Source organism: Eleginops maclovinus, chromosome 22 (genome assembly GCF_036324505.1).
Source record: "Eleginops maclovinus isolate JMC-PN-2008 ecotype Puerto Natales chromosome 22, JC_Emac_rtc_rv5, whole genome shotgun sequence".
Taxonomy (NCBI): Eukaryota; Metazoa; Chordata; class Actinopteri; order Perciformes; family Eleginopidae; genus Eleginops; species Eleginops maclovinus.
This window is the reverse complement of record NC_086370.1, coordinates 8,052,472-8,077,905: the sequence shown is the minus strand read 5'-3', so window position 1 is coordinate 8,077,905 and position 25,434 is coordinate 8,052,472. Positions and strand designations below refer to the sequence as shown.

Below are 25,434 nucleotides of genomic sequence, written 5' to 3'. Positions count from 1 at the left end.
CCGTGTAAACAATCATTGTGCAGTTTTACTTTTTACCGTTGTAGTATCATTACTGTGTCATTTTATATGTGTTTCCTAAAGATGGACCCTCAGTTGTTATTGCATAAGACAGGAAAATGCTTTTGCAGGTTCTTCATGTAAAGCAGCTCCACCCGCAGCAGCCCTGCGGTGAGCACCCTAAATGCACCGCCCTCCTGCATGATGTCAATAAACACAACACGCTGGGGCCATTCTAAAACAAGCTTATCACACCCGTTAGGGACATTTGTTGATCACCCACTCCGAAGTGACTACCGCTTTCTTTAGGGAACAGCATTGTTTAGTTGACATTAAAAGGTGTAAAATTAGGACTTTCCTTGGCAGCTCTGCAAGTTGTTGTAGTAAGGCCGAGGTTGTCTTGACTCATCTAGCGCCACATTTGACATATGGTCCTTATTGTATTAATTGGCAATACTTTAAAGGGGCCTTATCATATTTGTATTTTGTGACTCTACCATGTAATGTTTACATTTATTTTCCTCATACTGCCTGTGCTGCTGCACCTCTTTTCACCTAGTCTGCTCTGATTGGTTAGCTGGCCAGCTCTGGTGTGATTGGTCAACTACTTAGAAGTACCGCACCTTAGCTTACCACGAACAATGTGTTGGAGTGCTAGCCAATACAAGCGCTAGTGTAACAGTGATGTCATTATGTTACAGATCAAAGGACTACAATGGAGGCGTCTGGGCTTTTAGCCTGCATTCCATTTACATGGACAGAAACCTATATAACACTACAGGAAAGATAAAACCCCCAAAAGCATAATAGGAGCCCCTTTAATTATCCAGGCTTAAATAGTTTCTTAACTTATTACGTAATAGTCCATAAAGTGGAACAATTAGCAGCGGTGTTTATTTCCTCCCTACTGAGCGCTAATCCTCCACACTTCCTGTGTCTTAGAAAAAAATGTAGCTGCAATAAAAGCCCGGCTAATGTACTGGCGCTGGCGGTAACCTTATGGGATGTGTGACCCTGATTCAGTTTTTCCTGGCTGCCTGTCCCAAGTCTTAATTTTAGAATGTGTAGCCTTGGCACATTTGAACGGGGTTTTAGGAATAACTATGACATCATGGAGTATGGTGTTTCTCTCCAAAGACACATCTGGAGCCTTGTTTTACACAGTATTTATTTACAGCACAAATGATACATAAAAGAGCAGCATCTTTGGATGGTTGATGATCCGTTAGCACCTCTCAAACACTTTATAGAGGTCGGGTAAGTTGGCGATCTGCAGCACCGTGCCGTCCTCGCTGAAGTTCTTCGGAGGACTGAAGAGGGTTCGGAAAGATTTGAAAATGACGTGCTCGACTTTCCAACGCCAGGAGTTCACCTCAGCGTCCTGAAACACATCACACGTCAGTTCTTTGGCTTCATATTATATTGAAGCAAAGGAAGTGATGAGGTACTTATCAATAGATAGTGGTCGGCACACTGCCAGTTTAGAGAAGCAGGCAGGAGTATGGGTACAGGCTGTGCTGTGGAGAGGCAGGGGCAAAATGTATGTTTAAGGGTGCGCTATATTTAGAATACTCTCAGCACTGCTTGGTGTTAGAAAGCCCTTACTGACAAGATAACTTGGGCAGTTGCATTGCTCCCTTAGAAGTCACCAGACTCCATTGTCAAAAACAGGTCTACTGCCACCTTGTTTGGTAAGTGCATTTGTGTTATCAAGCTACAACATAAATAAAATAACTGATCGAAGAAGCAGTAGACCAAAAACTCCTGTGTTCAGCGAGGTTAAGTTAGTCTTTTTGTCAATAGAGTTTTGGGAATTTAAAGAAAATAAGCATATTTTTAGTAAATTGTCTGAGTTTTCCCATTAAAAAAAAGGCATACTTTTCTAAATATAAACAGACTTAACTAATACTCAATACATTTTGTATGAGGCTATATTAAACTATGTTGCTGCCACAGTCAATAGAAGTACATTTCTTAGCATTCATGCCAGTAGTCCTGTCTCTTTCGCCAGAAATAAGATGCGCAATCCACCATCCATTGCAGGTTATGCACCGACTATGAACGAGTACCTCATACACTTCAAACTATCTCTTCAAAATGCCAGTGCCTAGAATTTCTTCCCACCTGCTCCTCCCCCGGCTCAGCCTCCAGGATGTAGCGCTTCCTGATGGAGTAGAACATGCTGCACTCCTTACTGAAGTCTCTGAAGCACTCCCTCTCATTGTCCCAGTTCACCTGCACAACAGCACCAAGCACACGCCTTCAGATACAGTCCATTTCCAGAGTACCATCACAGAGGGGAGGGGAGAGAAAAAAGACGTTCACCTCAGTGGCCAGGCGCAGGATGAACATGGGGAGGCCCTCCATCACTGGGGTGTACTTGTCGAGCAGTAACGGCAGCCCGGTCAGATTTCCTTCCTACAATGAACAAAGATATGTTTTTAATGGGTAAAAAATAGAGTGATAATGTTATGTTTTGCTGAAAAAGGGAAAGTACAGATTCCTTCCTTTGGCAAAAACGTATAAAAAAACTTTGGATTTTGTAGTTCTTAGGGATTTATTTTTCCCACCTGACAAACACCGTCCTAATAAAACAGACCTGGTCTATCTCCACAGAGAAGTAGTCCCCCAACATCTCAGTTTTCTTCTTCAGGAAGTCCACTATGTACTGAGCCAGGCCTTCTTTAGGACCATCCTCTTCTGTCCAGCCGCTCTCCTCAGAGTCCAGAGCCAACATGGCCAGGTCGTAAAGTGGAGCAGGTGTCTGAAGGCACATTATCAGCCATACCAATAAGAACCTGTACAGTATGTACTAATGCTTCTCAAAAAAAAGTAATACTTACAGAGAGTCTTAATACACCAAAGTTCCCAAAGTCGTAGATGAGTATTTGGTAGAAAAGCTCCTGGCTGCAGCAGAAAGAAAAATGAGTCGTATGGGAATTAAAGCATCTGACTGAAATAACTTCACATGTTTTTAAAATGGATTTGATGCTGAGGCAACATTTTTAAAAATCAATATCAGTTTAAGTGTGTGCTGTATTTAGATTATTTTCCCGGTTTTACCTTGCCATCAGACAGCCCTTTCCGACAGAACTGAAGCTGTGATAGTCTGTTTAAAGACGCCAGACTCCATTCACAAAACGGTTTATCTTTTAGAATTCTGGAGTTGCTGTTCTACTGCTGCCTCGATCTGAAAGTTAGTCTTCGGTATTGTGCCACTGCTAAATCCGCTTTGGCTTTTTGGACAAAAACAAAGTGATCAACACACCAGCATCTCCCGTACTCTGCATGGTTCAAATTACAGCTTTGTAGATGGAGTCTGGTGGCAGTAAAACATAGATACCGGATGTAGCCGCTTGTCTGTAAAGGCTGTCTGAAGGCTAGATGAAGCAGGGCAAATATTCCAAAGTGACTGTACACTCAAACTGATATCCATTATATTTGGATCGGACCTTTTTTAGGGAGCTAAAAATATGTTGTTCTGCTGCCCCCCATCAACCATTTGATTAAGAGTTTTGAACTTTCCTTTTAACGGTGTGCTGCTGTGGCTCTGACCTGAGTTTGGTGGTGTTCAGCAGGTACAGCTTGGTGTGATGTTGGATCAAAGTCCACTGAGGGTTGACGCAGCCCACAAACGAGTGGTTCTGCAACATTTCTTGAAGGCCTGTACCAAAAATGTACGTACTTAAAAGAGGAAATGTTGTTGATGAATGGGCAGAAAGTAAAATCCCTGTGAGGTTTATAGATGGGAGTGAGACACGGCATGGAGTCACTCCTAAAATCCTACAGTTTATCGGTAACGGGTGTGCTGTTTACCTTTGTGTGTGTTCTCAGGGATCTCAGCTCTGAGCTCTTTGATGCTGGTCAGTTTAATGGCTCGTCTCTTGGGTGTAGCTGCAGCCGTCAGGTCCTCCACTTCCTCCACCTCCTGCTGCTGCTCTTTCCTGGGTCGCTTCCTGGCTCAAACACACACACACACACACAAACACAGACACGTGTTTGTAGCAGACGCACTATAAAACAGGCTGTAAAATTGTTTGATGGGCGTCACGTTTGGTTTTGTCCCGCCAAAATAAAAGCTTAGTTTAAGGCAGCACCACTTACTTTTTCAGCCACATGGGGGCAGGGGATATCCACAATTTGATGAATTTAAACTTGCCGTATGATCATTTGAACAGACACACACCAACATCTGATGACTGGACCTGAACTGAACTATTTTCTTTGTGTTTACCAACTACTGAGAGAAACATCTGAGTAACATCTTTAGCTTCTCAATTTCCGTCTTTCTTCACCTGAGCAGGAAGTGAACGTTGCATTTATTAAAACCTTTTCGCAGAAACTGGATTAATGACATTAGTGAGTCTTATAAATGTGTTTCCATCTAAAACAGTAAGCTAAAGAGGCTCCACAGAGGCCAGGATCTGTTTCGGTTTGTAAGCAACTCCTTTCATAGAATTTTTATATAATTATAGGTCACTATATACAAAAGTGATGTTACATATTTAGCATTGCAATCTTCTTCCTACTCTCATACTTTTAAATGTTGTGTTCACTGAGTCCAACATATAACTGATTTTTTAGTTTTACCTTTGAACAGCATCAACATTGTCTTCTCCCTTTGGCTCCTCTGCTTCCTGTGCAGTCAGGGCCTCCAGCATGTCTGCGTCGTCTGACTCCTCCATCTCTATCAGGTCAGGCTGGGCACTTTTGCTCGCAGTCTCCCAGCTGCTGGGACCAGCTGATTCAGGCTCAGGGGCCGGCTTCTCTTTGGGCTGGAGGAAGGCGTCCAGCTTCTGTGCGCGGCAGTCGGTCCTCACCATCTGATGTGCGTAGACTCGATCGCTGGACTCTGCCGCGCCGCTGGAGGACTTCCCCTCACCGCCGCCCGAGGCTGACAGACCCGGCAGCAACGTCTGCACAAACACACCGTTATATGTAGCCTCACTCACTTTGAAAGCCAAATGAACAACCAGGCATGAGGTTTTGGTTGTGGAAACAGAAAATGTGGTGGCCATTTCTCACATTATATTTTTAGTAATTAAGATACTACGATTTTATACGGCTTAATAATGAAAATCAGAGTTAAGAAACTGAAGCTTTATAACTGCAACCAAAATATATTCCTGGATAATCTGTGTTTTCTTTTAGAATTTACAAAATTGTATTTGTTTGTTTAGTTCCCTCTGGAGGGAACATTGGGATTGCAGCCTTTGCAGACCATTTACATGCACTCAAACCTATATAACACACTACAGGAAAGGGAAACCCCCAAAGCTTAATCGGGCCTCTTTAAAGATCAGTAGCAGGGATGGCAACAAGAAAATGAGTTTTGTTGGCAATTATTCAAAATTGTTTTCAATGGCATCCTGTCAACAAAAGGCCACATATTAAGTGTCAAATGATCTCTGGGTGGAGTTATCTTAAATGTTAAGACAATGAAAGGTGATAACAGATGATCAGATCTAGGATAGTCATTATATCATACCTGAGTGAAATATGTGCGTGAGGAGTTGGAGCCAAGGAGTTTGCTCTCGATGTGCTTCTGGACGCTCTCTATGATGCTGTCTTCGTGCAGGAAGTGCACCTCGTGTTTTGTGGGATGGACATTCACATCTACGTTCTGCGGGGCGATCTCCAAGCTGCAGGAATCACAACGCACCCTTGAATATCAAATTCATTCAACCATGATAAAAAATGCATTGCAGAAAAGAAACACAACAAGTCACCTGAGGTACAGGAAGGGGTGTGTGTTCTTAGGAAGGTATGCAGCATAAACTGTTTCGATCGCCTTCTTCAAAGCACCCGACTCCACCAGTCGATCTGAGACGTTACAGATCACAATCTCCATTTAACAAATTCTTAACAAGATTTAATCATCTTAAAAGGCGAGAGACTTTTTCCAGGGATACGTACGGTTGATGAACAGGACCAGGACGCATTTCTTCATGGAGTAATTTGCATTAGAGATGTTTCCTTTCATCTTATAGGCGAGCTTCTGATCCTCGCAGCCGACTTCGATCAGCTCCCTGGGAACATACCACACAGCCGCTCATGCAGTCAGCGCTAAGGCAAATAAGAGGTCAAATAACCAGAGAGCATCAAAGCATTTTAAAATAAATACCTGCTGACTGCATTGCCAAAAACTCCTCGAATATTATCCACCACTGAGGCGTTGGGTAGGGTCCGCACATCCGCCACAGTCTCTCCTTGCTGGAAAAACAGAACATAACAATGATTGTACATTATTAACGAAGAATATTTATTGTTAGCCTAATTTGTCAGACACAAAATCACAAGGGCAGCAGGCAAAGGAATATACCAATACAGAAATAGTTTTGAGGTGTTGTGGAGTCCACTTTTTTGCTCAGGAATTGTTACAAAAATAATAAAATCTCACCTTTTTGACAGAAAAACTCTTCCCTGAATTGTGTATGGCGTACCTGTGAAATAAATGTTCATAAGCAAGTTATTAAAAAATGACGAAAAACATAAAAACAGCATGAATCAGAAAAAAACAAGAGTAAGATGGCACACCTGCTGACCACTTCTACAATCCGTGAGTACTCGTCTCCTGGGCTCTTTAAAGCTTTCCTTCTGGTGGACACGTTATAGAAGAGGTCCTCCAACTGCAGGCAGAGAGAGCTAATTATTGTAGGTGACTAACCATCCACATACTTCAATCGGTTGAAGTTTAAGAGCTCCATGAACTCACAAGAATCTGTGTGCCCTGGTTGCCCGCACATGGTTTGGGAGGGCCTTTCAGTTTGCCATCGCTGTAGCTGGCTCTGAAAAAACAAATCCATCCATCACGAGAAGTCTGACATCCTTTATGTCTGTTAGGAACTATTTAAAGGTGAGCATACCTGTAGGCGCACTTGGCATCAGCTGTCTTAGTTGTTATGGTCACATGGGCAACATGGCTCACACTAGCGAGGGCCTGAAAAACAAAACGGACAAGAAAACATTGATACAAACTCATTATATAAATGACTTATGGAGGGTTCTGCTGCAGAGCTTTACCTCTCCTCTGAATCCATAGGTTGCTATAGCTGAGAGGTCCTCAAATGTCTGCAGCTTGCTGGTGGTAAACCTCTCACAAACTATTTCCATATCTTCTCTCTGCCTCGGAAATTAAAAAAGACAGCTTGGTCAGAGGAGACTACAGAATAAAAAAGTGACAGTGACACAGTTTTTCAGAACTCACACATTTGGCGGGGAATAACAAAACACTGAAATAAATCCAAACTGATGGGGATCATTCCTCACCAACACACCAAGAGCTCACAGTTCATGTCAAAACCTCAAAATTCATGGGACCTTGCAAAATCATATAGCTGTACTACAAAATCTTAAGAATGGTAAAGTTTGGGAAGTTTTTGTATCACCAATTTCTTATTTCTCACATGATTGGGTTAGGTTTGTACCGAACATCCACAAAACCCTAGGGATAAACTGAAACAGGTATTCATACACGTATTTGTTGCTGAATATTTACAGCATTTGAAACAAGAAAAGATAAATACATGTTTACCCTAAAATAGAATCTTTACATCTAAAGAGAATATCATCTACATTAGTTTTTAACTTTCTTGTTACCTGTTTACATCTGTGTAGTATGAATATAGTTATTTTATCACATCTCGAATTTACCTGCATTGATCATTGAATGACACAAATCTTGTTAGATCAGCTTCAGAAGTGAAAACGCTATTTAAGATATTTTAGCTGTGTTTGTTCCCATGAAACAATCAATGAATTTCCTTTAAAAAACATTTCTTTTTAAATGTATTACATTATATAAAAAAAGATGCAATATTACTCCAAACGCTTTAAGATAATTATGAAATAGGCTTTATTTCAGACTTATCACTGTCTAAAATATAAGATTCAGGGATCAGTGGATTTAATTTGTAGGTAGATATTTGCATTATTTTAACTTTAACTTAAATTGCGTCTATCTCTGTTAATATTGAGCCTGTTTGTTGTCTTCTCTCAACTCTCCAGTCAAACCTTGAAGGTCAACAATAACAAAACATCTTCATATCGGTAACTCTTGGAATGGCATGAGTTTCAGGTTTCAATTTGTAAAAACTATTTAGCAACCACCCAAACAGAGTGGGTGTGTCTTCACCCACCCTGATGCCAGTGCCGTTGTCCTGAATCTGAAGGAGCTTCAGGCCGCCGTCTTTCACTGTCACCTGAATGTTGGTAGACTTGGCATCCAAACTGTCACGTGCAAAACATATATTGTTATTAAATAAACAGCTATGTTACATGTTCAGTGGAATTAGCTAGTCAGCAGGTTCACGTGTCTGTTACTATGTTACAGTGTGTTGATAAGCAGCTTTGTTAAAGAATTTAAGTAAACAATGGTGGCTGTTGTCCAATATTCTGTCCCACAGGTCAAACAGACAGTTAGACAGTCAGTTACCAGTTTTCAATCAGTTCTTTGACGGCGTTGGCAGGACGCTGGATAACTTCTCCTGCTGCTATCCGGTTGACAACAGCCTCGTCGAGCCTCCGGATAACACCTGCCATGATTACACTGCCGCTGACTAACTTCAGGGAGAGTTACAAAGCGGGCAACGGCTGGGAATAACTTAAAATGTGCTTAAAAATGTATAAATTTAGGCTTACATTTAGAATCTCATCCCTGCAACAACAAAAAAAGACCATGCATGGAATCAGAGAGGCGACAATTGTAAGAGGTATTACTCTGCTCAAATAACTTTGAAAGTCAACACGTGTTTTGGCGTTATGAAAATGTTAGGGGGAGTAATTTCCCCTCAAAAAAGGTGAAATAACACGACGTTTATTCATCTATGTAACGTTTTACTGTTGCTAAAACAATGACGTTTCAGCTACTCATCTCTGGTGTTGAAGTGATATATCTTCTCAATTATACACGATCTTTGATGATTCTGCGCGGGGAGAAAGCATGTGGGCAGGTCCTGCGTCCTGTTGGTGCACGCTATTGGTTAAAACTCTTCTTCACTGTTAGACATCTTTGGTACTTCTAAGCTTCGAAATGTGCACAGTGCCTCATTAGGAGGGATAATAACAATAATGTCTCTTTTGGACACATCTAAAGAAAGTCTTTTGCCAGCAGAAAAAATAAAATGTTCATAAATATATTCTTTTTATAAATCTTTCTGTACACACAATTTGAAATATAATACAGTACATTTTAACCATAAGCTTCTCAATGCTGCTGTAGCATTATTTACTACTTAGTTTTATTTTATTATTGATCTCTTTAAACTGATAATACACTTTCACACAGATACGTTACTCTGAGCTAATAAGATAAAGTCAATTGTCCATGGGCCAGATATCTTAAACTTGTCACAATAAAGGTCTAAGGTCCGAATCGATCAAAGATCAATACCTGTTATAACAAGTATTCAATTCAAGATATTTTATTGTCATATGCACAGTAAAACAGACAGTTACACCGTACAATGAAAATCTTACTTTGCTAGTCCACCCTATGCATAAATTATATATAAAAACTAAACTATAAACAGCCAAAAGATAAAATTAGAAACTAAACTAACAAAGTATTTGTGCTAAGTAAAATACAGGAATATAAAAATAAATAAGTACGTAGAAAATCAATATGCCTGCCAGATGTCATATAGTGAGCACTTAATCACAAAATGGAATTTTTTCCAGCTATCACCAATGTCTTACTGTATCTTTCAACTGTTAACTACTGAAGAATTTGGTGTATAGCAATAACACAATGAAAGGTTCAAATTTCAGGTCTGTAAATCTGTATGACAACCCTTTTCTCCAAATCCTTAGGTTTCCCTTCCACCCGAAACGGTAATGTTTAACTATTTTGGCAGACAACTTTTTTTTATTATCTTAAGTATGTGCAAGAAAAAAAAAAGTACAAAGCTATTTTTACAACTTGGGAAAAAACATGAAGAAATCTAGGACTTATTGGTCAAATGGTTTACATTTTTCTGCATTACACAGTTGCTTCAAAGGGATTCACTGTAATCTTCCTCTGTACAAATACTTGCCCTTACCAAGTATGCCTGTATTCCTCATGGAGCCAAACGTCTTTTTGATCTGCAGATCATTAGAACGGTGGTGGTCCAAAATCCACAAAAATACAAGTGGTCTCAGAGGTATTTTTGAGAATGTTTCTTAAAATGAACACTAATCTTTGCTCTACTTAGCCTCTGTGATTGTTACAGAAGCTTTCGAAATGATGTTGCTAGGCTGCCAAACTTTGGCCTCAGGCAGGATGACCTCAGCAGGATAAAATTCTGCGAGTAAGCTGTCCGGGGAGTGGCGCTGTTTAGATGTCATGACTGGGGAGAGCGTCTCAATACAGTCCAACCTGAACACACTATCCTCAAATACCTGCATATATAGAACACATAAACTGAGGAAGGAAGTGAGAAATACATGAGGCGGTCTCTAAAAACACTGGATCTTAAAAGAAAAGAAAAGAAATGTATTTGTTGGATTAAAAAACAAACACAAAATATTCTGCATGTGTATCTATGTAAAAAACCTTGGAGATTTAGTTTAGGTTGATTTAACAATCCTTTTTTAAGATGAGACGTGACAGAGATTGTTAGAGTAAAATGGTGCTGTGATAATGCTCTCCAACCCAAAGCCCCTTAGAAATAATGGTTTAAGACTTCATGTCCACAGAAAGAACCTGTTTTATTGAACATTTGAAAAGCTTATTTAGTCAAGTGAAACTCAATTTGAGAAACAGACTAAGCTTACTATCTCATACAGTAACATCATACTTCTGACCTGTTATTATTTTGGATTTTACTAATACCAGGAGAGCCTCTGAACAAAGGAAACTCGACTATAAACCTGGGGTGTTCCTGTGAAACCTATTCAACATTTTGTATCAAAGCAAAAGCTTGTAGCAACCAGCCCTGAGAGCTAACTTGGCATAATTTAGTAGCTCAGCTGCTTGTTGTGCTGCTCCTTCAGCCTTTGCCAACATGAATTCCATACAATAAACTAGCTAACCACAGGCAGACTCAGACAGATGCGATAACAGCAAAGAACGCAGCCTGAAATGTCACTGGATTATGAACAAAAATAACATTTGGAACTGTTAAACAATGACAGAAATGGGACTCTGATCATTCCATGTCCTACTTTCTAAGTTTTGTTGATTCAGCTGATTTGCTAATTCTGGTCTGTTCAGCCTCTTTATGTAACTGAGGTGCACCCACTGAGAAAAGAGTGACATCACTATGATGTCACACACATTCAACTTCATGGACTTTAATTCAATCCAGATGTGCACATCGACCCTGTTCTGGTTTAAGTTGCTCCACCTCTCCCATAGGCCGAGGGAAATGGTTGGCCATTGTGTTCTCTTGCATACATATTGGAGGGATATGATGTCTATCCTGAAACGTGTTCCTGATGTGGGACATTTCAGTTTGTGCTGTAGCTGCAGGATGTGACACAGGATACAGTACAATAGAACTGGAAATAAACAAAGTAGTGGAAGGAAGCAGACACTGTAAATGTAAAGCACAGTTGCTGTTCCAGTCAGTCATCATTTACTCTGTTGTCAGGCAGCAATTATGACGTTTATTGACAAGCAGCTATTCTTTTGTTAAAATGTACCCTTTGAATGGATGAAACTGTAAACAGTGTCTTTAACAGAGAGCCTGGGTGGGGTCGGAACTGATTGTGTATCTCATTGGTCATCTCAAGGCCTCCTTTTGTCTCATATAGCCTTTTTTTGTTGCCTTCCACTGAATCTCAAATGGCAACTAGTAGAGCAGCCACTCCTGTATTGACTTGCAACATGCAATGACACACACTAATATGATCAGGCTCAAATTGCAGGTGCACACAAGCATGCACGGGTACATGCATGCACACTGAGCAGGAAAGAAAATCTTTAATTTGACTGAAGAGGATTCTTAGATATGAGAGTGTAAATCTTTCAGCACACCCTTTCATTACCCCAGACACAGAGCAGAATGCCCTCCATAATACACAAACACAGCCAACATGCAAAATGACATGCAAATCAGATACAAATGCAAACATGCTGCTCAGTACTATGCCCATTGTGTGGGATATAGGGTTTGAAATTATCACATGGTGTATGGTGTTTGATATCACAAATCCTCAACAGTGCTGGCATGAATGTAACAGATACAACTATTTGTGTGTGTGTCTGCGTGAGTGAGTGTGTGGGTGTGTCAGTAATAAGATATCTTTGGTTTAATCATTTTAAATCATCAAAAAACATATTATGTATATTTTAATAAATTAACTGAAATTAATTAAAGTGTTATAGTAGACATAATTATAATAACTTAAAATAAATCAAAGTAATGTTATAGTATAATTTAATCACTACATTATTTGAAAATAGAAATAATGTTTTCATTTTTTATAAACAGACACATACAAAAAATAATAATTAGTTAATTATCTCACATTTAAACTTTCTCTACATCTGTTATGTTGTCGAATTCAGTAGTTTGTGCAAACTGTAGACAGAGGCGATACAACATGTCACTCACACGATTGTGCAACTCTTTTATAAACAATATGTGTGGAAATGAATCATGTTAATAACTCAGCTTTTTCAGGGAGTTGTTGTTTAAGTCACTCGAGTAAAGTGCCTTTGGGTGAGGGACTCTGACTCTGTCCTTAACCAAATGCATCTTAGCTTAGACACAACCAGGAACCATTCCACACTTCCATGCCGATGTGTGTCTATACATACCGCCCTGACAAGAGCCTGTTGTTTCCACTGATTTGGTTTTGTAACGTATGTGTGTTTATGTCTAGTCGGACACCCCCACTCTCCTCTGTCAAAGCTGTAGAGTGATCACTGCCATTGGACGCAATGACAGAGGAACTGAAAGGTATACACTATCTCTTAGCGACACAAGATGTGGAAACATCTTTGGAATTTGTCATGGCCCCTCTAAGGGACAAATATAGAGCCTGTCTTCCCTCTAACAATAAGGGTGGTTGCTCACACACTGATTTGTCTTGAACCACATTAGGTTAGAACCAAATTCTCCTCTGGCTTCTTTTTAAATCATGTAAAAAATGGTATAATTTTAGCTGAATCACTGGTAGATAGGTGTGGTATGTCTGTATTTATGGACTATGTATCATGGCCAGTCGACACCACACTACAAGTTATCATCTAGTCCAAGTGTATCCAACTGCGCTTATTTGTTACTGTGTTAATTCATCATCCTCTAGGTTTGGCCTTCATCATCTCGGCAAGTATTATCTCACCTCTTTGCAAACTTCCTAGACTTCCTTTTTGCTCCATAGAATGATGCATCGACAAAAGTGATTCTGCAGCTGCTGCTCTACCTTTTGCCTTTGTTTTCTCTTCCTTTTCCTTCTCCCATGACTATCTTCCTCCTCCTGCACAAGTACTTGAACAGCGGCTGTTAAAATGATTCTATTACAAAAGATACAACTTATCAAAACTTGCACACTGATAATCTTCAGATAGTGTTCACTCTATGGTAGAGGCTGTATTAAACGCTAAAATCAATATGCTAATATGTTCACAAAAGCACTGCTAACATGTTGATCGCAGATATAATGTTTACCGTGTCTTAATCCTAGTTGTTAGCATTCTAACTCTAGCTGACGCTGATGGGAAAACCATCATCTTGGCAAGTATTTACTCATCAACCAAAGTATTGGAGAACCCTGATGACGGCTTAGGCCAGGTGAAAAGTCAGACGATCAACAGAATCATTCATTAAAGAAACATTAAGGTGGGTAATGGGATCACCAAAGTCTATACAAAATTAATTGTAATTCTGGTAGTGTTCTGAGCAAAATTTCCCTGTGATCTTCCCAATAAAGTTGAGATATTTCAGCGTTGATCAACAGCTGGTTATTTGATATTTCCAGCCCTAGGGCCATGTGGCTCCTCTGGCTACCATCCCTTTTGACACCTGTGTAGACATGCCAATGCCCACAATAAAAGGCGACCTGCCGACACGTGTCAAACCTCACCCTTTTAAGTAGGCTTTGAATATTCAACATAAAAGACAGTATGTGGTAATCTTTCACTTTTAAACAGTTATCCTTGTGTTGCTTCTCCTGTTATGAGTCAAATATTCTGTTACCATTAGTTCTCCTGTACCAAAAGATACTATAAAGCGCACAGTAATTGTTTTACTAACAGTGGGTTTTCTAATGTCCTCTTTATAGCAGATACATGCAAGTCATATTTACCTCTACCAGTGAGGATATGTCTTCGGTCAGAATAGCATAGGCCAAAAAAGAACCCCTCACATTTTGAAGTGGATCCATCACAGGGCAGATGGATGAATAATGTGTACTTTTGTTAACATTACGAGATACGGCATTTCCTTGGGAAGGCAGAAGTCATCAAGTGCCATTTTGCTTTGAGTTTATGGGGATACAGTGGATGGTCATTAAAGCCCAAACCTGTCAGGTTGGCTTCTGTTACATCTGCATTGATGTGAAGGATGTCAACGGTTTCTCCCAAGCCTTTTTTTCACATTACATGTAAAAACACAGCCCTCAGTTTCATAACATGGATATCAAAATGGAGGATTTGAATAAAATCTTCATTTAATTGTCACGTCAACCACACAGTGCCCAGGAGGTGAACTGGTAATAAACTGGTGAACAATCGGTTGACCTCAGAAGGTGGCAGACACAGAAGAATATGATTATTCTTTGAGTGAACTACACCAAATCCACAAGACCTCAATGTGGACACAGTTCTTTATATAATATAATCTTCTATTTATCCCAAGCGATACTGCATCTTTGTTCACCTTCAACAATAACAGTTCATTTCGATGGAGATTGTGTTATCACACAAATCCTATCAGTTACCCTTTGTCTGCTTGATTTATACATTCCTGGAGATGTTTTATGAACTGGAAGGGATCCAGTTATGAATCACTAGTTGGCCAACATCATGTTTCATAATGACCTGTCAGTCAGAACACTAGAAGGCCTGGCACTAAGGCTAATACATTTTAATTTGTGCTATTTTTCAGAGCCACATATGTTAAAAGACTGAAGACTGTTGTGAATGCTGCCCTGTAGTCTGTAGTTTAGCAAATATCTAGGAACTCAATTTACACAACTATACTTTATTGTCATGTTTTTATTCTTACTGCTCCTATGTGTGCCTTGGGTGGCACCTGAAGGCAACAATGAGGGTTTGTCTTCAAGTCTTCACTCGAGCAGCAACATTGCATCACTTCCTTTTCTTTAGTCATCAGATTTTATCCTGCCGAGGCTATTTCAGGTCTTAGCGTGGAGCAACTAGTGTAGGAAAATTACTGTATTTGGTCATTAATTTCTTCTCTCCTTTCAGGGTTTTAACAAAATGTCTGGCTCAAGTCCTTATCTTCAATATACTATAGGCCTTCCTCCAACTTCAAAGCTAGGCTTTTCACTAGAGTTCTCTCACCCCACAGGAAAGATACTTCACAGTCTGGTGAAGTAGTATAAATTCAGTCTGTGGACATTTTGTAAATGGTTCAAGAGAGATTGTTAATAAAACCATAAAACAAGAAACATGAATGGTGGCAGCATATTGGTTTAAGATTTTTTTCCTGCAGTAAGGGGTCTGAGATGAACACATTCAGAGGTTAACTTTGTTGCCTGACTCTTTTACTTAAGCAACCCAAGTCTTAATTAATAATAACAGTTTATTATTATTTTTAAAGCAAGCGATAGCAGTCCTCTTGTCTGACAGCTCTCTCTATATATTTTCAAATTATAAATGATATCTGTTTTCCAGATATTCAAAAATAAACATTTGGTTGCATATTTAAATAAATCGGGCATGTGAATAATGTATGGATACAATTTGGGATGGTATAATAACAGTAAGCTATGACGAAGGTTTTACACATTTATGAATATGAGCAGGTATGTGGTACAGGTCTCATATCACCTTAATTAGCCACTTAAGTTAACCAGCTGGAGATCCAGTGGACAGATAACACAGGTGCAGAGTTCAGCTCCACTCAGCTGCCTCGGGAGTCCAGACAAACATGAACACAGAGCTGTGAAGAGCAGAAGTGAACTGACTGTGGAGCTAAAGTCGAGGCGGGGCGAAATTTATCGACGGCAAGTCTCTCTCTGTCTCTCTCTCTCTCTCTGTTTGCTGTCTCCAACATACTCGCCAACATGCCGCAAGCATGACAATAAACTGGTTTAGCTGGGTGACGGGGGTTAAATAATGTAACAGAAAACTTTCGACGAGTCCCACCTGGACCAGAAACACGTCGCAGCGGTGAAGCAAAACATGGTGAAGAAGGCAAGATGACGGGCTTAAAGTTTAACCAAGGAGAAGCTTAAAGAGACAATAACATTTGGGTAAGTTAACCAAATAACTACCGTATTGTTTACGCGGTACAGGATATGAAGTTTAACATATGTTACGTTCATGTGTATTACGATATGTCATGTTTCTCAGTGGAAAAAATGTGTGTCGATACATTATACATTGGACTTTCAAACCTTCAGGTGGCAAACAGCCTGTAAGTGTGTCGCCTCATTTCTTCTCGTTAAAACGTTATGTCATTCGTGTTGTTTTTTGTTTGGTTTGTGACGTTTCCTCTCGGCACTTCTCATTTAAGTGGCTTTTCATGAACTTGCAAATGGAGCCTGGTGCTTTTGGCCAGAGGGAGGAGCCACACCCTAAACCCATCTATCCTGTGGTTAGATTCCTTCTCCCCTCATTCATTGTGCTGAAACTACTTCACTTCTTGTAACAGAGGAATCCTCTGGGCTACATTTAATGTTTGGAAGAAATATATCTGAGTATTAGTTAGCTATAGGTCTCTGTGGCATGGTACCAATACATGTCATGATATAAATAAGATCCATTTCTGTTCCTAATATACATCCCAATGTGGCAAATGAATGCTAAAATAACATGATGCTCAATCAAATGAAACACTAGTGTGTCCTGTATCTGATGTTATAAACATGTAACACAAAAACTACAATACCAGTTATATTCTGCACAACAGAATTATTTAAAATGACAACAGGATGTGATCATGTCATAACTTAATTCCTAGAAAATACACGATCAAAAGGAATTTATGGGGTGCGGCTGTTCGGTTTTGTTTTTTTCAATCCAAAAAGTTAAAAACGTAATGTCAAATGTTCCCTTAATATGTAAATGTAATGTTTTCTGTGTTTCTCATTGAGATTTCTCACTTTTGTTATTGGTTCTTCTGAGACACAGGAACCAGATAAATGTGGCCATTTTGTTTAAAAAATGGTTCTTATTCAAAAACAGTTAAATAATCAAACTTGATTTAAAACGAGTAAAGGTATCATACAGAACTCTCTTAATGGTGTTCTTCTTATATCTAGAGAAACTGAAACATGTGTGGTTTTAAAATGATTTATACAGTGAATTTCATCACATGACTCTTTTTGCTTTAACTTTCTCTTTAGACTACAGTATGGCACATCGCTCTCAGTGTTCCTCTGCCGGGGATAACCCCCTGGACCCTAACTACCTCCCCCCTCACTATCGGGAAGAGTACCGCTTGGCTATTGATGCTCTCATTGAGGAAGACTTGGAGGGATACTACCAGTTTCTCCAAAAATCAGATGTGGTGGACTTCCTGGCCTCACCTGAGATTGAGTTTATCTCGAGCTCTGTTCAGGCGCCTCAGCAGAGCAACAACCCTGAACAATATTATCCAGAGGATGAAGGAGATGGCTCCTCAGACACTTACTGGCCCATTCACTCTGACCTGGACGCTCCAGGCTTGGACCTTGGCTGGCCTCAGATGCACCACTTCATTGGGCCCACAGAGGTCACCACTCTGGTCAACCCCCCTGAGCCTGACATGCCGAGTATCAAGGAGCAGGCCCGACGACTTATCAAGAATGCTCGGCAGGTAGGTCTTTCACTTTCTATGAAACTCCATGCTTAAGTTGTCAGTACAGTGTCATTCTCCTGAGAATTTGTTTCATCGTGTTTGTTTGATTTGATCTCCTCAGGTGATTGCCATAGTGATGGACATGTTTACTGATGTTGACATACTTGCGGATATTCTCAATGCTGCTATGAGGAATGTTGCTGTCTACATCGTTTTGGACAAGCAGAATGCACATCACTTCGTCAACATGCTGTCCAACTGCAGAGTTGATGTACAGAACATTCAAGTGAGCACATTTTCCTTCAAAGAATCTATTGAAATAACAAAGAGAAAAGGCTGATTACACATTTCAATTCTATTCATGTTTCCTTTTCTTCAAGTACCTTTTCTTAAAGGTTTTAAAAATGTATGAACCTGAAAAGTAGAAGTACGTAACTAATTAAGAATCTTCTATTTTCCAAGAGAGACATTTATCTAACTATTTATCTAACTAACTAACTAACTGCCGACTGACTGACTCACAAACTGATACCGATTCAAAACGCATTATTGTTACACAACGCTGCTCTGGTCTTTGGCCTATGTTCTGTAGTTTACTTTCAGTCACTGTGTTGCTGCAGTACACCACACCAAACAGAGATGAAATAGAGTCCCTATCAAGTGTACTATTTACTTCTGATTGAGTTGTTTCTTGAAAACAACAGTGACATGCCATATCTGTGCTTATATATCTCATCCATTTTCAAAGACTAATCTTCAATTTGAAAAAGAATGGTGTAGAGGCTGAGAGCTACAGACAGAGTAGGAAAGACCCATAGTAATTAGTCATGGGATAAGCTGGGGAAAAAAGAATATTGCCATATCCTTAAATTGTCCTACTCAGTCCATATTAACGGAACTTGTTGAAAAAAGCAGAAGTACAGTGGGTACTCCACAGCTGTTGCTAGAGGTGACTCCATACAAACAAAGAAAACTTATCAGCCTTTCCTTTCCCAACATTAACTTGCTGGTGCCTTTTTAACTGAATTGAGATTACTCTTAATGGAATTGTATTATACTTTAAGAAATTGAGCAAACAAAAATATTCTTAAGTATAGACTGTTTTTTTTTGTATTGATAGAAATCACAGTAACTGCATACTACTATGTAGAGGAACTTGAAATGGAGCCCTTTCGTTTTGCAAGCAATGCTGCCACCTAGCTTGGACTGCAGTTAAACATTAACACCACTAAATGTCAACCTGTATCTTATTATTTATTTTCTGTTTATGTGTGTCGTGCAGCTTTTACGCGTGAGAACAGTGTCAGGCATCACATACCACTGCCGCTCAGGGAGCACCTTCACAGGTCAGATGATGGATCGCTTCTTGTTGACAGACTGCAGGGCAGTGCTGAGTGGAAACTACAGGTGAACACATTTAAAATTGCCACAGAAAGCGACGCCTCTACACTTGCATACCACACAAGGATTTCAGTGATTGATGTATGTTTTTGTGAATACATGTAGTTAGTTTGTTTTGTATAAAATATGTATGTCATGAATGAAGTGCTTCTGTTAATTCATACTTATTGTCATGTCTCTGTCTAGCTTCATGTGGTCTTATGAGAAGCTACACCGCTGTATGGCACACCTTTTTCTTGGACAGCTCGTTACGACCTTTGATGAAGAGTTTCGGATTCTTTTTGCTCAGTCCCAACCACTGATTATTGAAAACTTCTCTCCAATGGATGAGTTGGGCCATTCACAAAAGAGGCAATATCCAAGTGACAGAACAATGTACAGAGATACAAAGAAGTTTCAGTCACTGGACACCGGTTATCCAGATGAGGGGCTAAGGCATCCCTACAATGAACGCATGGAATGGAGAAATATGCCCCTTAAAAGGCAGGAATCCTTGCAAGGCCCTGCAAACGTGCACAGTAGATATACACCCCAGCATCCTCGCATGGATCCATCGCTTGATCAGGGCCCTTCCAGACTGCCCATCATGGAAAGTCCTGCCTTCAAACGTCACAGTTATGCTGAAGGCGCTTATGGTAGATACTCTTTGCCATTCACGCAGCAACAGGGAATGCCAGAATCTGAGAACCTGGGAAGGCAGTTCTACAGGGGGCAGCAGCCTGGACCAGCACCAGGGAAAGAGGCAGATTATGGTGCAAATGAGAAGTTCTGGAACCAAGACTTTTATTCAGCAGATCCTTATATTGAACCTGGTTTACCACCAGAGGTTGAACCATCTGATAACTTTGACCCTGTGCTCAACTATTTATCATCTACCAGGATTGCAGATTTTGACAAGAGCTCAGAGAAATCGCAACCTGTTGCAGATTTTCCGTTTGGTTCATCTCACCCTAGAAGATCGAGTTTAGGCAACCCACAAGCCTATCAAGCATCTCCCACCCCATCAAATCCAACTGATCAGAAACAGTCTTTCCAGGAACCTATCGCTGACCGCAAGGATCCTTTGGTGAAACGAGGGCTAAGAAACTGGAGGATTAGCTCATTTCTTAGTGCACATGATAATCCAGAAGAGGAAGGCCTGCCATCAGCCCCACTTAATGCCCAGGATCCATTTGAAGTGCCCTCTAACCCTATACAGCAAACAGCAGGCATTGATTTATCAGTCCCAAAAATCCCTAATGTCAGAGAGTTTAGGGTTCCTGCAATACCCAGGGCAAGTCAGATGCCAAGTTATGTCACCACAAGGGAACAGCCAAAGAAATTGGCTGATGTAAACACTGCAGTAGCAGCGGAGACCAAAACAACACCAACACCTTCAGAATCATCATCATCCACAACTGAAGTGGAGAAAATAGACGAGCAAGAACAAAAGGAACCAAAAATGTCTGGCCTTCGAAGGGAGGAGTCATTCCGTCGGAAATACAATGCAGCTATACCAAGGAGCTCTAGGCTAAGATCCTCTTTGATATTCAGCTCTCTGGACCAGCAGAATACTGCTGCAGGCGACCAACAGGGTGAGGAAGGGGACAAAGATGAGGCAGAACAAACAACACTACCGTTTGTTTCTAAAGTTCTGGGACAAAGGAGGACTGCAAGAGAACCTTTTGAATGGAGTCGTTACATGAAATCAGTCACCTCAGATGCCACAGACCAATCCAAACCAGATGATGTTAACAGTAAGCCAGATGGTACAGATTTATCAAAGGATAAAGATTCAAAGGATCTTTCAGAGGCACAAAAAACATCACCACCAATGCCCCAATCCAAAGCTTCTGAAACTGAGATGCCAAAAACTGATCAACCGTTTCAGCCACCCAATCCTCCAAATCATCCATTGCATATAGACATGTCTGATCCTGATAATAGGCTCATGTTTTTCAAAGAGCTGGCAGCAAAACGCAAAGCTGCTCAGGCTTCAGACACTGAAAAGAGCAAAGAGAAGGCTCCAATGAAAACACCAAATGAACTAAAAAGCAACACAACTGTTGAAAAAAGCACCAAAGAAACCGCAGAAAAGATGGCTGACGCTTCTCTATCTAAGGGTTCATTAGATAAAAATGCTTCTTTCGAGGATGCAGGGAAACCAGTATCTACAGAAGCATGCAAAGCAGCCAGTCTATCTTTGGATGCCTCCAAAAGCTGTAAACAAGAACAAACCAGAGTTGCAACTGATTTAGAGAAGATAGAACTAAGTAACAGCCAAACAGAAGCAACTGTGCCTGTTTCCGCAGAAACATCACAACCTCAGAGCCAATTATCAAACGCACCAAAGCTGTCAATCCCCGCTGTGAAAATAAGTAGCCCCAGCCATCCCCCGACACCAACAAATGCTACTCCAGCTAGAGTTCATTCCCTTGCACAAGGTACAGATAAAAGCAATAGCCTTGATACTACCTCAAAAGAATCTAGTTCACTCACTCCCAGTTCAGAGAAGGCCCCACCATCTTCTGAATTAGCTGTATTGGGTTCTAACACCCCACACCCTGAATCAGTTCAGTTAGAAACCAGCATCTCTTCTGACAAATCAGGCCAAAGCTCATTGTCTGAACAAATTCAGCCATCTACTGGTTCACAGATCAGTCCGATTCCTTCTTCGTCCGGCTGTGCTCTGTCTCCCACTTCCACAGAATCCATATTTTCTAGTGTTACCCCGAAAGACTCCAGCTCAACAGTAACTCCCAGCATATTGTCCCCTAATGCACAGGGATCTGTCAGCCCTTCCCCACCAGCGCCCTCCCAATTGACGTCATCTGATACCCTTTCAGCAACTGACTCTATGGAATCTGACATTTCTTCTGATACATGTGCTGCTGGTTCAGAGCAAAACAAACCCTCACTACAGTCCCATACAAAGACAGACTCTGGAGAATCAAGTGCTCCTACACCTTCAGAAAAAGTTGTCCCAGAACCAGAAAACAACTCTGTTCCTAAGGGTGTTTTAAAGCAATCTGAGGTTCTTGAATCACCCGACGATGTGAGAGCTGATAGCACACCACCTTGCCCTTCATTGTCGAAAACCTGTCTACCTAATGTATCTGCCATAGAGAGTAAATCCAAATCTGTTCAAAATGAGACTATTACTCCTTCCCCCTCCCAGGCAGACCCTCCACCCAACCATTGTCCAGCAGGACCAAGCCCTCCTGTCAACCCAGACTCTACTACTAACGCTTCAGTAAAACAAGCAATCCCTCCATCAAAACTTAACCTGAAAGGTTCTGTCACCCCTCTTGAAACAGAATCATCTTCATCTCCTTCTTCTCTGTCACCTGAGGCGGAAAAAACTGTTGAAAAGCAATCTGAGGTTCTTGGATCATCAGACAATGTCAAATTTGATAGCAAACTTGCTAGCCTTAGCCCTTCATCGCCTGGAACATATCTACCTAGTGTATCTGACCTAGAGAGTAAATCCAAATCTGGTCTAATTGAGACTAATACTGCTTCCCCCACCCCAGCAGACCCTCTACCCAACCATTATCCAGTAGAAACAAGCTCTCCTGTCAACCCACACTCCACTAATAATGCTTCCCAGTCAGAAAGACAAGCGACCCCTCCCTCCAAACTCAACATGACAAGTTCTGTCACTTTGAATCCTCCTGAAACAGAATCATCTTCATCTCCTTCTCCTCTGTCACCTGAGGCTGAAACAACAAAGAGTGTTGGAAAGGAATCGAAGGTTCTTGGATCATCAGAGGATGTCAAAGCTGAAAGCACGCTTGCTAGCCCTAGCCCTTTATTGCCTGAAACATGTCAAGTATCAGATCTAAAAAGCAACCCTTCAGAGCAAAATGTACCTGCTAAAAATATTTATACGGACAATCAGAAAGAAGCAATCAAAGAGACAGAAAAGACTGACCCTGTTGCGAAGAAAACTGATGATACCGAGGCAACAAATAAGGTCAATAAAATGAGTACACAGGAATCGGTTGGTAATGAAAAAACAAATGAAGTTAGCCAAAACAACTGCTCTGAACCGCATGAGAGCACACCAGATGTTCCTTCGTCACCACAGTCCAAGCAGCCAAAATCTGGCCAGTCTCGCTTCCAGTCATCAACAGCCAACGTGATCTCAAGCAGCAACCTCAGAGATGATACTAAGCTGCTTCTAGGGCAGATTTCTGCCAATAGCCAAAGCAGGAACGAGGCTGCCCAAGAGGCTCCTGTCACTGATGATGAGAAAGAAGACAAAGCCGACAAAAATGCCAAAAGGGAGAAAGAAATAGGTATCAGGTCTCTTAACAGAGGGCAGCCTAAGTCAGTTGAGGAGCGTGACAAGCTGTTGGAGAAGATTACACATATGAGGAAGGAGAGGAAAGTTTACAGCCGATTTGAGGTATAAATACTCAACACAACACCATTTTTTACTCATTCCTGTTTAAATGTAAGTTGTGTTGCCAAAGTTGTTACTTATTTTTTTTCTCTATTACTTTCACAGATGGCACCTTAAATGGAATCAGAAGAAATGTGTACGATAAACAGCGTAAAAAGTGTGTGTAGAAAGAAAAATATTAGATTTTAAAGCTGAAATGATGACCAAGACACTTTCCGACCAAAGACACTTTTGTTTGTTTTCTGCAAAAAAAGCATATTATGCAAACCGGCAGGGGACCTTGAGGTGTCACTGAACTTTGAATGGTAAAACCTGATGTTCCAATTATGTGCCATGGCAAACAAAGAGTTTACCAAGGTATGAAATGGGGCTACGTGTGTGTAATTGGATGATGATGAATGATGTGTTTTTACTGACTGCATGGGTGAAGTGCAATGTTTGCAACAGGATCTGTGATGACATCTGTCCTTGCTTTTTTAACAGCACTGACAGCCATTACTTTAAAGTAAGATGATTTTAAGAAAGCATGTCACCTAAAAGTTGAATAGATGATCTTTATAGTCAGAGTCTGTAATATACTGTATTTTATATTGTGGTTTTTCACTATCATATTAAACAAAAAGGTAGATTTTTATTTGGGTTTGTGAAACTTGTAAATAAATACATTCATATCCATGCAGGACTCTTGTTTCAGGGGAAATACATTGGAACTTTAAGCCTTTGTAATCTGAATCAATCAATGGAATTTTAAAATAATGAAGAGAGAGAAAGACAGAATAGCAATGTTTTGCATTCCTTTCTTTTGACTAGTAGGAGTCATTGAGCTCTATCTTCCAAGCTGCACCTGGTTCCCTTAAAGGGCCGGTTCACCTAATTGACCATTAATAATTCTTTAACAAACGAACAAAAAGTTAAAATATGTTTTATTTTTGGAATTTCCTTTTTCGCTGTGTAAAGCCAAAGCTACATGCATGCCTACATTCCACTGGGGTGAGTGACTACATATGGTGTTATCTTATGTAATATGCTGGAACCAACCCTCTTTTATCTCTGAAAATGTGCTGTTTTTCAAGGAAAACGTGTCATACCTGTACACTGAAGCAAGAAAATCTGAAACTGCAAAGACTACACGACAGTATGTTAAATGGTGCCTTGAAAAACTAGATTTATTGAGTCTGTCTTCAGCAGCACTTGCCCTTTGTAAATAAAATTTCTTAAAATTGTTGTGTTTTCCTGTCATGAAATTGTCAAAAGAACGTAGGCAATTATGACTCCATATATTTAAATGTCCCAGTTAGCCAGCAATAAAACCCTGAACTTAAGAAGCTAAATGAAAGTTAAACATCATTTAATATTTACTCCTGTAATCTTTCTAATGGGATATATTAAAACGTGTTCTGTAACAAACACCTACTCTTTTTTTTTTACTTATCTCTAAAGAATTAATAACTTGTTATAACGTGTTTTGATAGTGTCTGATTCATCAAGCCTCAATCGTAAGAATTTAATGACATTTTAAAATATTTTATTAGTTTAGGACATGTTTAAAAGGTCGGTTGTCTAATGTGGATTAAAAAGCGTGTCTTTTCTCTTTGGTGTAATGAGATGATCCATGGAACAGCTAATGCCAATACCAATTGTATCTTTATAAAGGATCATCTATATCTAATCCCACATTAGCATAAGTATGCATATTCTAGAATCATCATAATATCTTAGATAACATGTTATGAGGTTATCGAAGCATGACTT

General features: G+C 40.2%; 2 protein-coding genes across 3 annotated transcripts; one reads left to right on the top strand and one right to left on the bottom strand.

The window, feature by feature from the left end:
• Positions 1–1,146: 1,146 nt before the first annotated feature.
• On the bottom strand, positions 1,147–8,847 carry mlh1 (mutL homolog 1, colon cancer, nonpolyposis type 2 (E. coli)). Of its 2 annotated transcripts, XM_063874185.1 has the most exons (20): positions 8,638–8,847; positions 8,432–8,531; positions 8,136–8,226; positions 7,021–7,119; positions 6,864–6,937; positions 6,713–6,785; positions 6,535–6,626; positions 6,398–6,440; positions 6,122–6,210; positions 5,914–6,026; positions 5,727–5,820; positions 5,486–5,639; positions 4,588–4,913; positions 3,814–3,953; positions 3,553–3,661; positions 2,841–2,904; positions 2,597–2,761; positions 2,323–2,415; positions 2,122–2,232; positions 1,147–1,378 (listed from the first exon to the last, which is right to left on the bottom strand). In XM_063874185.1, the coding sequence occupies exons 4-20, from the start codon at positions 7,108–7,110 to the stop codon at positions 1,223–1,225; spliced, it is 1,986 nt and encodes a 661-aa protein (XP_063730255.1). In that variant the 5' UTR covers positions 7,111–7,119; positions 8,136–8,226; positions 8,432–8,531; positions 8,638–8,847; the 3' UTR covers positions 1,147–1,222. The 2 variants fall into 2 exon arrangements, with proteins under 2 accessions (XP_063730255.1, XP_063730253.1); XM_063874183.1 differs by having other exon boundaries at positions 8,432–8,794.
• Positions 8,848–16,085: 7,238 nt separating this feature from the next.
• fam83ha (family with sequence similarity 83 member Ha) lies at positions 16,086–24,905 on the top strand. Its single transcript, XM_063874777.1, has 6 exons — positions 16,086–16,365; positions 17,461–17,912; positions 18,016–18,180; positions 19,177–19,301; positions 19,482–23,685; positions 23,788–24,905. The coding sequence occupies exons 2-6, from the start codon at positions 17,469–17,471 to the stop codon at positions 23,797–23,799; spliced, it is 4,950 nt and encodes a 1,649-aa protein (XP_063730847.1). The 5' UTR covers positions 16,086–16,365; positions 17,461–17,468; the 3' UTR covers positions 23,800–24,905.
• Positions 24,906–25,434: the final 529 nt, after the last annotated feature.